General features: G+C 44.1%; 1 protein-coding gene across 1 annotated transcript in view; it reads left to right on the plus strand.

The window, feature by feature from the left end:
* LOC126204214 (GTP-binding protein drn-1-like) overlaps positions 1–12,816 on the plus strand; it is a 106,621-nt gene that overhangs the window by 66,970 nt on the left and 26,835 nt on the right. The window contains exon 6 of the mRNA XM_049938612.1: positions 141–285. Within this exon, the coding sequence (XP_049794569.1) occupies positions 141–285 (145 nt within the window). The remainder of the gene's footprint in view (positions 1–140; positions 286–12,816) is intronic.

Raw genomic sequence — 12,816 nt, forward strand, 5'->3', positions numbered from 1 at the left:
TAATCGCCCAGTATTTGCAGAAAAATCCCTGACCCTACAGTGGGTCCATAAGGGATAGGGAATGAAAAGTGTCAGAAAAACCTCTGTCCTCTGTGTTCTCACGTTTGCGGCTTTTGCAGTTTTTGTTTGCTGCTCGGCAGGTGTTCGACCTGGCGGACGCGGCGTCCTTCCAGTTCGCCCGCACACTTCTGGAGCAGCTGTCGGAGAGCCGCGACATGGCTGACGTCACCATCCTGGTCGTTGGCAACAAGAGCGACCTCCTTCCTGGGAGTCTGGACTCACCAGGTTGGTACTCATCGTTTGAGTAGTGGACATAATCTGAATTAAAAGTGTGCAGGACTAATGCACAGAACTTTAAAAAATTTAACGGTGAAATTTAAACTGCCTGTATAGCATCGAAAACTCAGCATCTTGACGTAACAAAGCAGTGACTTGAAAATAATCGTTCAGGCGGTATCAGGTATTGCAATAACAATACGTCTTAGGTGGGTGTTTCTGAACTGCTTATGTTTCATAACAAACATCGGCGTTAGCGGTGTTATCTAGTTATAAAACATACAATCGTCTATGGTACATCCACAGCGGAGTTCAATTATTCCCTAAGTTGTCAAAGATTGAGCGTTAATCGATACATGGACATGCAGATACTGATTTAGTTTGACGCCGCATGTTGCATGCTTTGAAAACCAAACGAGTATAGAAAGAAAAGTTTCGCTACCGACGTGATCCTCAATGGACAAAAATGGCTAAGGGAAAACGAAAACCATAATCAGGTTACCGAATATTCAGCATCTTAGGAGCTTATCCAGAGCCCTATCATGTATAACTGACAGTAGACATAAATGTAACTCGCCTGACAAGTAACAGTCCTATTTCCTTAACCATCCTAAAACAAGTTCACACTTCTGTTAAGTCGTTCACGTCGCCTTGTGACAGGGACGTTGGGCAGCTGAGCTCTGACTATGCACTAACACTGTAATTAACATTATTTAATCGGCCCTGAGCGCCAATTCGCCTGCAGTTCCATGAAATTTTAATTGGTTAATAGCCCTACACTCTATCCTAAAGCAAAAACTGCGCAACACAACTTTAATTCTGAAACGCCAGAGCGACCGATCACGGATCATACTCTGCTGACATATTAAGCAGTTTTCTCTCACTGGGTGCAGGACGCCAAACAGTACGGGACATGGGGACATGTGTTGGAGCGTGCTTCGGGGGAGGAGTTTAACAAACTAAGTAGCTGTAGAATTAAAATTTATTTCACAAATGGAGCGCATTCGAACGTGGAAACGCTAGAAAATGATAATCCTGTGTTTCCATACGAGGATACAGCACTGACTTATCGATTATTTGTCAGGGATAGGACGACGGGTGTAAAGAGATGCAACTTACACTATGTGTTCAAAATTATCCGGACACTCCCAAAAACATACGTTTTTCATATTTGGCGCATTGCGCTGCCACCTACTGCTAGGTACTCCATATCAGCGACCTCAGTGGTCTTTACACATCGTGAGAGAGCGGAATGGGGCGCTCTGTGGAACTCACAGACTTCGAACGTGGTCAGGTGAATGGGTGCCACTTGTGTCATATGTCTGTACACAAGATTTCTACACTCTTAAACATCCGTAGGTCCACTGTTTCCGATGTGATAGTGAAATGGAAACGTGAAGGGATACGTCCAGCACAAAGGTGTATAGGCTGACCTCGTCTAAAAAACATGGTTCAGATGGCTCTGAGCACTATGGGACTCAACCTCTGAGGCCATTAGTCCCCTAGAACTTAGAACTAGTTAAACCTAACTAACCTAAGGACACCACAAACATCCATGCCCGAGGCAGGATTCGAACCTGCGACCGTAGCGGTCTCGCGGTTCCAGACTGCAGCGCCTTTAACCGCACGGCCACTTCGACGGCTGACCTCGTCTGTTGACTGACACAGACCGCCGACTGTTGAAGGGGATTGTAATTTGTAATAGAGGGACATCTATCCAGATCATTACGCAGGATTTCCAAACTGCATCATGATCCATTACGTGTACTATCATTGTTAAGTAGGAGGTGAGAAAACTTTGATTTCAAGCACGTAAGCCGCACATCACGCTGGTAAAGGTCAAACGGTACCTTGCTCGGTGTATGGAGCGTAACATTGGACGATTGATCACTGTAGTGACGAATCACGATACACAATGTGGCGATCCTATGGCAGGGTGTGGGTATGGCGAATTCCCGGTGAACGTCGTGTTTGTGGTCGTGTTTTTCATGCACGGGGCTTGAACCCCTTGTTGTTTTGCGTGGCACTATCACAGCACAGGCCTACATTGATGCTTGAATCACATTCCAGCATCCCACTGTTGAAGAGCAATTCTGGGATGGCGATTGCATCTTTCAGCACGATCTAGCACCTATTCATAATGCACGGCCCGTGGCGGAGTGATTACACGACAGTAACATCCCTGTAATGGACTGGTCTGGACAGAGTCCTCACCTGAAACCTATAGAACATCTTTGGGATGTTTTGGGACGCTGACTTCATGCGAGGCCTCACTGACCGACATCGATACCTCTCCTCAGTGCAGCACTCCGTGATGAAAAGGCTGCCATTCCCCAAGAAACCATCCAGCACCTGATTGAACTACGCCTGCGAGAGTGGAAGCTGTCATCAAGGCTAAGGATGGGCCAGCGCCATACTGGATTCCAGCATTACCGATGGAGGACGCCATGAACTTGTAAGTCATTTTCAGCCAGGTGTCCGGATACTTTCGGTCACCTAGTGTGCTCGCACAGTTACACACAAAGATTCCTATATTTAGTACTTTCTATTACTAATTAAAACATCATAGCCTGGTCGTGAGTCACGTTAAAAAGTACAATGGAAATCAACTGGGCATAAGTTGCATGAAGTGCCTCGCAACCGATCAAATGCCGAATTCTGTTCCATGCGAATTTACGAGTACATAAAAACGGTTCCAAAATTGTCGCAAATGGAAATTACACACTGCTCCTGACGATGAAATTGCATCGTGACGGAGAAACATAATTCGAAATTGATCAAATCCACATCCATTATTTTCTTGATCATGGAAGAGCGCCTGCTTCATGAGACTGTTTTCGTCCTTGCCTAAAACTTTAATTTCCTCTCTTCTGCATACAGATAACGACAGAACTTGGTTGGGGCCTATTGACCAGTCCCCAAGTTGCTCCTTCAAAAATGGTTCAAATGGCTCTGAGCACTATGGGACTCGACTGCTAAGGTCATTAGTCCCCTAGAACTTAGAACTAGTTAAACCTAACTAACCTAAGGACATCACAAACATCCATGCCCGAGGCAGGATTCGAACCTGCGACCGTAGCGGTCTTGCGGTTCCAGACTGCAGCGCCTTTAACCGCACGGCCACTTCGGCCGGCCAAGTTGCTCCTTCCTGCAGTCAAAAGACAGAACAGGAATCGCCCGATTCTGTAGGCCTAAAATTTTTAAAGTTTTTTTTATGTCCATCTTTTTGACGGGAGGTTTTAGGGACCACGGCTGTTCACTATTGTAAGAAAAAGAAACGTCTAGAGCCGTCCTTATGATTATGTACTATGTTGCTACCGGTTTCGGTCTTCAGGTCTTAGTTGATGCTTAGTTCAGCGTTTGGACATCGTCTTCAAAATTTCTGCCTTTCAGCAGAATGAAACTGTGATATCAGCACTCCAACCAACCAGCTAGGAGTGCTGACATCACAGTTACAGTTAGTCTCCGCAAATCAGTTACGTTGGCCGCTGATGTAGTGTATACATGGATCGTGGTAATCCCTTCAGTATCAGCTAAGACCAGAAGGCGGCGCACTGAAGTACCGACAGTGGTAGCTACAGAGTACATAATATAAGGACGACTGTGGGTGTTTCATTTTCTTACAATTATTAAAATTTTTCATTTTGTTGAACCGCTGAAATTTTGAAGACGGTGTCACAACGCTCGGTTACGAAATGGCCAACCGCGCAGCCCCACGCCTTGGAAATGCTACCGCGTCTGGAGACGCAGTGTCGCTTGGTGCGAAAATAGCGTTGAGCTGCCTCCTCATGCTGCTATTGCAAAGCTTGACGAAGAGCCTGCACTTGAATGTGCCTAGCTGAGTGCATTTTTTATAACCTCCGCGTTCATTAAAAGTGAACAAGCATCCATGTTTGGGACAGGTGGGAAAAGGCACATTTTGTACTGACTGTTAGTTGTAATTAAAACGCAAAAATTCAGCTTCCCAGCATGGTGTACCTTTCTGCAACGGAAAACATAAGCGTGGAAAATGCTAGATAACGCAGGAAGAGAAAAAATATTCTGCCCAATTTAATAAGACAAATACCATCAAAGTTATATGACAGGCGCATTGATTGACGGCTTTCAACCATAGTACAAACACTGCATTAATTGAGGTAACTTATGTCCTGAACTATTGTACCGACAACTGTAAGGTCCCAATATTGATGCTTCTCCACTTCATCAATGTATTTAATACTCTCAGCTTAGAAATACTGCTCAGAAAAATGCAAGTGGGTAATCAGATAGTGGTTGAAAACTACTTTAGGAGCAGATGCCAACGTGTTCTGGTCGTTCTGGTCGCGTATTCATTGAAGAGAGCCACAACGGTCAGCCTTGATCCCTCTATAGTCGGTTGTGTCGAGTAAATACAATTTTTATACCACCGACTTCTAGCTTTTACTCAGTCCCAGAATTGAAGATATCAGTACTCTTATAGCCCAAATAAATGTTGATCTGACTTGAGTGTTCGGATGTATGCAAAATCCGGGACTTAAAACTAAATGGAAAAAGTCCAAATTATGTTTAGTATCCATTCACAAATTAATTAGTTCACGAGTCTGCGAACAACTGCATGACGGCAACCGAGGGCCATACCGCAAAACAGTGCACAGCTTGGGCGTAGTTTTGGATGAGCACCGAAACTTAGACGAAAATGGTGTCATCATTTGCAGGAAGACATCCGCATGTATGTTCTCCAACAATTTCTATACATATTTCCATAAGATACGAAGCGAAAAATCAGGCGTTGTACCGAACATCCAATAATGTGATCCAACCCAATAGGGCGCGAGAATTAAAACTCTACGCAGTCAGAACAAATCGTGTACGTTTGTCTGCGTTACATTTGCAACATGGTGTACTCGACCATATCACTGCTTCACGCTCCCAGTTTGGTTTGTTGTTGTCTGACAGGTTATGTGACTACCATACGCTGTATTACATCATGCTCCTCTTTGTGCACAATGCCCTGTCAACCTCATAACTCCCCCAACCCTGCCCTCAACCGCACCTTCCACAATTAAATTCTGTTTGGAGTTTTCCACTGTAAAACTGCAAAACAAATGCTCCCACCTTTCCCAGTTACACTTCCTTCACTTTTCATTTCTCAGTCCGTCACTTCATTTTCTGTTCTCCAATCTTCATTATTAGTATCTGATTACATTTCTATTTGGCTCCATCTTTCCTATTTGTCTCGGTCTTCAATAGCACCGCTAATGTCCACGGCTGCAGGCGCTCATGATATAAATCTACTTTCCTACAATTCGTCTGAATTGTTCTACATTTTCAGAACGAAGGAAACATTATTTCTTCATGCTACAGCTACTGCTGTTTCCACTACTTACTAGTTTCTAAATGTTACTCTGCACCAGATAATCATATAAAACGATTTTCTCGACGAATGTAAAATACGCAGAATGACTTTTTAGATTCTAGAGAGGACCTGATCTTGTCAGCAGAAGTAAATAAAACAAGCGTGACAACATGAAAAATAGCGTCAAACTGGGTCATACAAGTCACAAGAAGTAATTGAGCAAAGGGAGTTGCAGGCCAATGATTTATGACTCCCTCCCCCCTGTGTCACATCAAAGGTCTTCCACATCCCCCATTCCCTCCCGCCTCTCCTAACAGGTCGCTATCCAATTCATTACCCATATCACTATAATTTATTATCCATTTATGTCAGGCTGTGTATATTATTTGGGTCTTTATAGCCATAATTTACGATCCAAATGGCTGTCACAATGAAACACGGCTGCCCAGATTTATGTCTGACACCATGTCGTCAGAGTGACATACCCAAATGTAAAAATCGGAATAAATTAAAAATAATCAAGTGATATAGCTCGCATATTGCATGGTTAATGCCTTGGGACCACTAACCTTAATATAACCTGTAATATAACATACAGTCACCATTGATCTTTATTTTACAATTTCCATTACCAATCTTGGCCCATATAAAAAGGTACTCATCTGCATTTAATTTTTTCTTCTTTCTGGTACTCAACACAAATGGCATACTTGGAACAAGTGTACCATAAGGCTGTTTAGCCAAAAGTCCTGTTGCCTCTGCTATACTCCATGTCTTCCATGTCAAAATATTTGCATCTGGAAAAGCTTCAAGGCCACCATAATCTGCATGGTTGCCCCATACAACAACAAGCGTGAGCCATGTACTACCTCCAAAAACTGCTTGTACATCACATGTAAAGTTCAAATGGAGTCCACGAAACACATTTGGACCTCCAATTAACTGTTGTTTATTTAACTGTCCAGCCAAATCAATGTCAATAGCCTTCAAACTGCCATACACAGGAACGCTGCGCCGCCAGCGACGACGCCATGCACGTCGCCTAGGCATTGCTGTGGCACGTTAACACAGACTCTACTGGATTTAAACAAAGCGTAGACATAGTATCTTTCTGTGCATACACAATGTAGCAGAACAGGGCAGCTAGCGGTAACAGTGCCGCATGACTGCAAGCATTTTCTTCCTCCGTACAAAGCCAGACACATCCTCAGGCTGGTGGCTCTATTGCTCAGAGACACATTCTTGTTCCTTGCGCGGTTGGCTCGGTGGTGTGCGATGCTTAATTTGTTTATTCAGGTGAGCTAAATCTGTTGGCGCAGCGGAGCCACGTAGTGGACCCGCCAGTAGTTCGATTTCCCCAGGCGCTCAGTATACACAGTCAGTCTGGGGCGGATCTCGCGTGTGGGCCGTGCACTCCCAGCCGTCGACTGCCTCTGTGAATGGTGGGTCCAGGGCGCTGGTTTTTTTGAAGCACGCAAATAGTCGCTTCATAGTTTAAAATGTTATACAAAGCGTCGCTGGACCTGATAAATTGTCTGATTTGAGCACAAACCGTTCACGAGCTCGTTACAGTGCCCACAATTGTGACGTTAATAAAAGTTTCCTGACTCGTGTGTAACTAATGAAATAAAACGCACCAGTAACTGTTTTAACAAGCAAATAATTTTGCATTTGTTGAGTTTCTCACCATTTTATACTTTTCCTTGCGCGGAGTGGCCGAGCGGTTCTAGGCGCTTCAGTCTGTAACTGCGCGACCGCTACGGTCGCAGGTTCGAATCCTGCCTCGGGCATGGATGTGTGTGATGTCCTTAGGTTCGTTAGGTTTAAGTAGTTCTAGGGGACTGATGACCTCAGAAGAAGTCCCATAGTCCTCAGAGCCATTTGAACCATTTTTTTCATTGCGCTGGCGACGTCTTGAAATTGACCTGAAGCATATTTTTTTTCATGTAACGCTACTAGATAAATTTCTAGAGCTACCCAAAAATTACAGCCACATCGGGTCATAAACTATAGCGAAAAAAATACTAAATGGACATTCACATCCTGCGCTAATTTTGTAATGAGTTACGGAGATAGCATAGTAAACTCTCTAATAAATTTGAAGCTAGATAAACACAAGATCTGCCCTGCAAACAACAGGATAACTCCCCAGGGTAATCAGTTAGGACCTAAATAAACACAGTACAATTGCCTTACAGGGAGAGAGGTTGGAATGCGAGGGAAAGTGAACTTGAAACTGACAGATGGGGGAGGAAAAAAATTCCGAAATTTGTGGTAAGGTCTCATGGGACCAACCTGCTGGGGTCATCGGTCTTCAAGATTAAGCACCACTTCATCTAACTTAAACTAACTTGCACTATGGACAACCACACACTAATGCCTGAGGGAGGACTCGAACCTCCGACGGGGGAAGCCGCGCGAGCCGTGACAAAGCTTCCCGGGGCGATGGGGGCGGGAGCCATAAATTACTGATCATAAACTCCTTTTGCTCCATTTTTCGTGAAATACAGTCGAGGTTTTTGACAAGGGATTTTTTGCTCAGAATGAAGGAGATGGTGTTTTAATGGCTTGGACAACATATGTAAATCACAACCTGTCGAGTTGGCAAACTGGTCGTGAACTGCACACTTCAAAAAATCTTGTGCGCACAGTACTTCTGGAACAGAATTATGCTCCCATAAAAAAAGGAAGTTCGTTGCTTGTGTTAATAAAAAATTAACGTTCAGTTCAGACCATGAAAATATTCAAATTAGTATTAACTACACTCTACATAAATTAGACACCTACAGGTCCGGAACATGCCAGTATATTGCGTCACTTACATCATTGAAGCATACCTGCAGAATAACAGGAATGCAAACAACGTACAGAAAAGTTCAGAAGCTGGAAGTCACACCGCAAAGGAATTGATGTGATGTGTCGGCAGCTGGGCCAACACCTTGTAGAATGAAGTGGCTGAAAGTGCACGCTAAACTAACGCAGACGGGCGTGAAGTACTGGAACATGAGACTTATTAATGAATAAGAAGAACAGTACGTAGCTGGAATAATTAACTTTATTCTCTTGTTGGAATACATCTCTTGAATAGTAGTAAGCTATAAGCACTGATACAAATGGCGCCTTGCTAGGTAGTAGCTATGGAATAAGCTGAAGGCTATTCTATCAGTCTCTCGGCAAATGAGAGGAAGACTTGGTAGGTCTGGTCGCAAGCTATGTCGTCCGTACAACTGGGGCGAGGTCTAGTCCGTGTATTGTGACCTGCCATGTGGTGGCGCTAGGATTGCGATTACACAGTGGCGACACGCGGGTCCGACATGTACTACAGGACCGCGGCCGATTTAAGTTACCACCTAGCAAGTGTGGTGTCTAGCGGTGACACCACAGATGCATGCGGAATTACAAATATAAAATATATCACAGAGAGTTGGTAATGCACTAAAGAAATAGATTACTTATATAATGCACAAAACGAACATTACTCATGCAAACACTATTCTCTAAACACCTAACTTAGACGAATTGCATGTTGCAGCCATGAGATTTCTTCTGTAACAACAAATACTTACACGAAATATGTTAAAAAGCGAAAGAACTTTTCGTATTTATGCATTTATCACAGTAGCTTCTCACTTTGCCACGCAGTTTTGGAAAGCCTTTTTTCGTAATGATCTTCATTGCTTCTGGCGTATTCTCCATAATGTTATCAGTGGCATGAAAGTGTCACGCTTTCGACACTGATTTTGATTTTCTAAAAAAGTAATAACACGATGGGTTTGCATACAGAACCTGGAGGGGGGCACAAATATTGTTAGTGAATGAAGATGAGTGAACAGTGTCAAAATGACGGCAAACTACTTTATTTTCCGTAACATCTGTCTCAGTTTTTGAATATTATTGTACAACAATTACAAAAAACATACAGAGTAATTGTAAGTGGAGGCGTAACGTTGGGGCAAAAATTTCTGATTTATGATACCTTTCATATCGAAGATTAATTTTTCCTATCACTCCTACATTGGATCAAAAGGGGCCGGCCGAAGTGGACGTGCGGTTCTAGGCGCTACAGTCTGGAACTGAGCGACCGCTACGGTCGCAGGTTCGAATCCTGCCTCGGGCATGGATGTGTGTGATGTCCTTAGGTTAGTTAGGTTTAAGTAGTTCGAAGTTCTAGGCGACTGATGACCTCAGATGTCAAGTCCCATAGTGCTCAGAGCCATTTGAACCATTTGATCAAGAGGGTCGCAACTGTTTTTCCTGTAATAACAGCTGCAACTCTATTTTGTGATCCTTCGTATGAATTTTCCTTCTACTTCTTGAACGTGTGTCCTGCAGATTATATTTGGTACGTATTTGGCGTTTTCTCACTAAACGAAGAAAAAAAAATAAATCTGTACATCAATGTATGTATATTGATTTCTCTTTAAACACGATGAGACGCACCAATTCACACCCACATATGTTCTCGTCGTTGTCCGATTGTCGCATGACGATTGACATGTCACATATCCTTGGTTTTCTGATGGTGAGTGCCAACAATTGAAGCCGAAGGCCTTCCTGTTCCAATGTTCGAATTGCGGTTGCGTATATTAGCTTCCATCGTCTTCATTGGCGTCTTTTACTTTGTCTCTTTCGGCCTACGTTGCTCAGGAAACTTCTGGTTTACTAGTTTGTCCTCCAGTTTTTTTTTTCCTTTTTCTTTTTCTTTTGAGGACTTCCAGTTAAAATCTCTGGATATTGTTTGGGTTTTCTTTTTTGTTTCTCTGCTTTGTTTTGGCCTTCTGAAGATGGTATTATGATTAGCGCCTCAAAGTTTAGATTAGACTACGTTTCGATTGAGAAGCGATGTCATTTTCTTTCGGCAGAGTAACAGGAGCCAAATGGTAGGCGATGTGCTCATTGGCTCATCACTGTCTATGGCTGTTTATGGAATTTCATCATGTTGTAACATGATTTCAGGATGCAAGTAATCTCTATCTGTGAATGTATGTGGATAAATAGGAAACAGAGAAACAGCATTTCTGTGGTATACACCACTTCTAACAAACACCGAACAACGCGCTCCAGTACGCGGCCGCCAAATACATCGCTGGCCGCACTTCTCTGGGCGGGCCGCTGCTTCCATCGCTGGCCGTCTTCACACGCACGCTCCCTTACGTGGCCGAGAAATACATCGCTGGCCCCACTTCTCCGGGCGGCTCGCGGCTACCATCGATGGCCGCCTTCGCGCACGCGCGTTTGTCAGCACACAGCAATTGGCTACGCCAGGAAACATTGCGATTGGTTTTCCCTGGAAAACAGCGACCCCAGCCGACGGCTCCATTAACTAGCAAGCCTTAGATAAACCCGGCCGCCGCCGCAAACGACAGTTCTCATCGGGAAGTGCAGTACGCCGTGCTCCAGCTGCTTGTGGATGACTCGCCGCACCACGCGAGGTTACCTGGCTGCTCGGCGGAAATCTAGCGACTTGGAGAGACTGAACTTCACTGGACTTGGGAATAATTACGGGACGTGCACCCCACTATGCACATTTGGACATTGGTATAACCAAACTTTAATTATGCATTACTTCTGAGTGTGAGCCTGGGTAGACGCTTGGCTAACATAATTGTTAAAAAGTGATTTGTGATTTAATAAACCAGAGTGACGAGGTTATTGTGTTGTTCCTGGTTATAACAATTTCCATCAGTGGCTACTTTGAAATTCGCAGTGTTAAACAACAAACAGTATGGTACTAGATTATTTTATGCTGTTAGGAGGATCTGATTTTGATATCACATTCACGTCGAAAAGCAGATTTAGAAGGCAAACACAATGAAGCTGTCAGAAGCTGAAGCCAATGAGCTGTCCATCAACGGCTGAAGCCAAAGATCTATTATGGTGGATGGAGAGCATAATTATGCCGTTATCACGACATAAACCATGCGACTGAAGAAAGAGATTTTCGCTCTGCGGCGGAGTGTGCGCTTATATGAAATTTCCTGGCAGATTAAAACTGTGTGCCGGACCGAGACTCGAACTCGGGACCTTTGCCTTTCGCGGACGAGTGCTCTACCATCTTAGCTACCCAAGCACGATTCACGACCATTCTCACATTCTCAGATGGTAGAGCACTTGCCCGCGAAAGGCAAAGGTCCCTGGTTCGAGTCTTGGTCCGGCACACAGTTTTAATCTGCCAAGAAGATTCATAACAGCGAACACTTCGCTGCAGAGTGAAAATGTCATTCTGGAAACATCCCCCAGGCTGTGGCTAAGCTATGTCTTCGCAATATCCTTCCTTCCAGGAATGTTAATACTGCAAGGTTCGCAGAAGAGCTTCTGTGAAGTTTGGAAGGTGAGGTACTGGCAGAATTGAAGCTGTGAGGAAGGGGCGTGAGTCGTGCTTGGGTAGCTCATACGATAGAGCACTTGTCCGCAAAAGGCAAAGGTCCCGAATTCGAGTCTCGGTCCGGCACACAGTTTTAATTAGCCAGGAAGTTTCATGCGACTAAGTTGGCATGGCTACCATGGTTGTCCAGTACCAAATTCAGCCTACTGCCTACGCCACCCCTTGAGTGGAGAATGAAGTGCTTACGCTAAGTAAGGAATAAACCTTCGTTTCATCATGAGTAGAACTATACAACGCTCATAGGGCCATCGTTTGGAGCCCCCTGCAGCGTTCATGCAGCAAATTACGGTTATTATTTTCCGTCGTTACCAGGTAACGGCAGAGCCAATTCTTTCTTTCGCTGTATCTGACATTTTCCAGGGTCTTCAACAGTTGTCACCCCGTATTGCCCATGTTAAAAACAAGACCCAGTGTGAAGCCAGATCTTGTCATCACACCTCCCAAGTGGTAAAAAAATACGTTTATTTCCTATCGGTTAAATGCTGTAAGCCAGTAGATACTGATTGCTTCTGGCTTTCGGACACTTAAAGGATTCCTTTTGTTTGTCTCGACATATGCAAAAGCCACTCTATGGACATGTACGGGTGTTAGTCCGAGAAAAATATTGTCCATCAACATTAACCGTTCAGCCAAAGCTGTCTTCTGCTTTTCAGCTGAGAAGTGGTCGTCTTGATATCTCCTTAAATTTTCTGTCACGCAGTGTTGGGAATGGAATATTAAACTTTTTACTCAGTGCTTTTATGGAATGCCATTCGTTGATGAATAAAATCGGCTCTTGCAGCCTTTCATCAGTCAGTTCTCCACTGGTAGTAGTCCTTTC

Source organism: Schistocerca nitens, chromosome 9 (genome assembly GCF_023898315.1).
Source record: "Schistocerca nitens isolate TAMUIC-IGC-003100 chromosome 9, iqSchNite1.1, whole genome shotgun sequence".
Lineage (NCBI taxonomy): Eukaryota > Metazoa > Arthropoda > Insecta > Orthoptera > Acrididae > Schistocerca > Schistocerca nitens.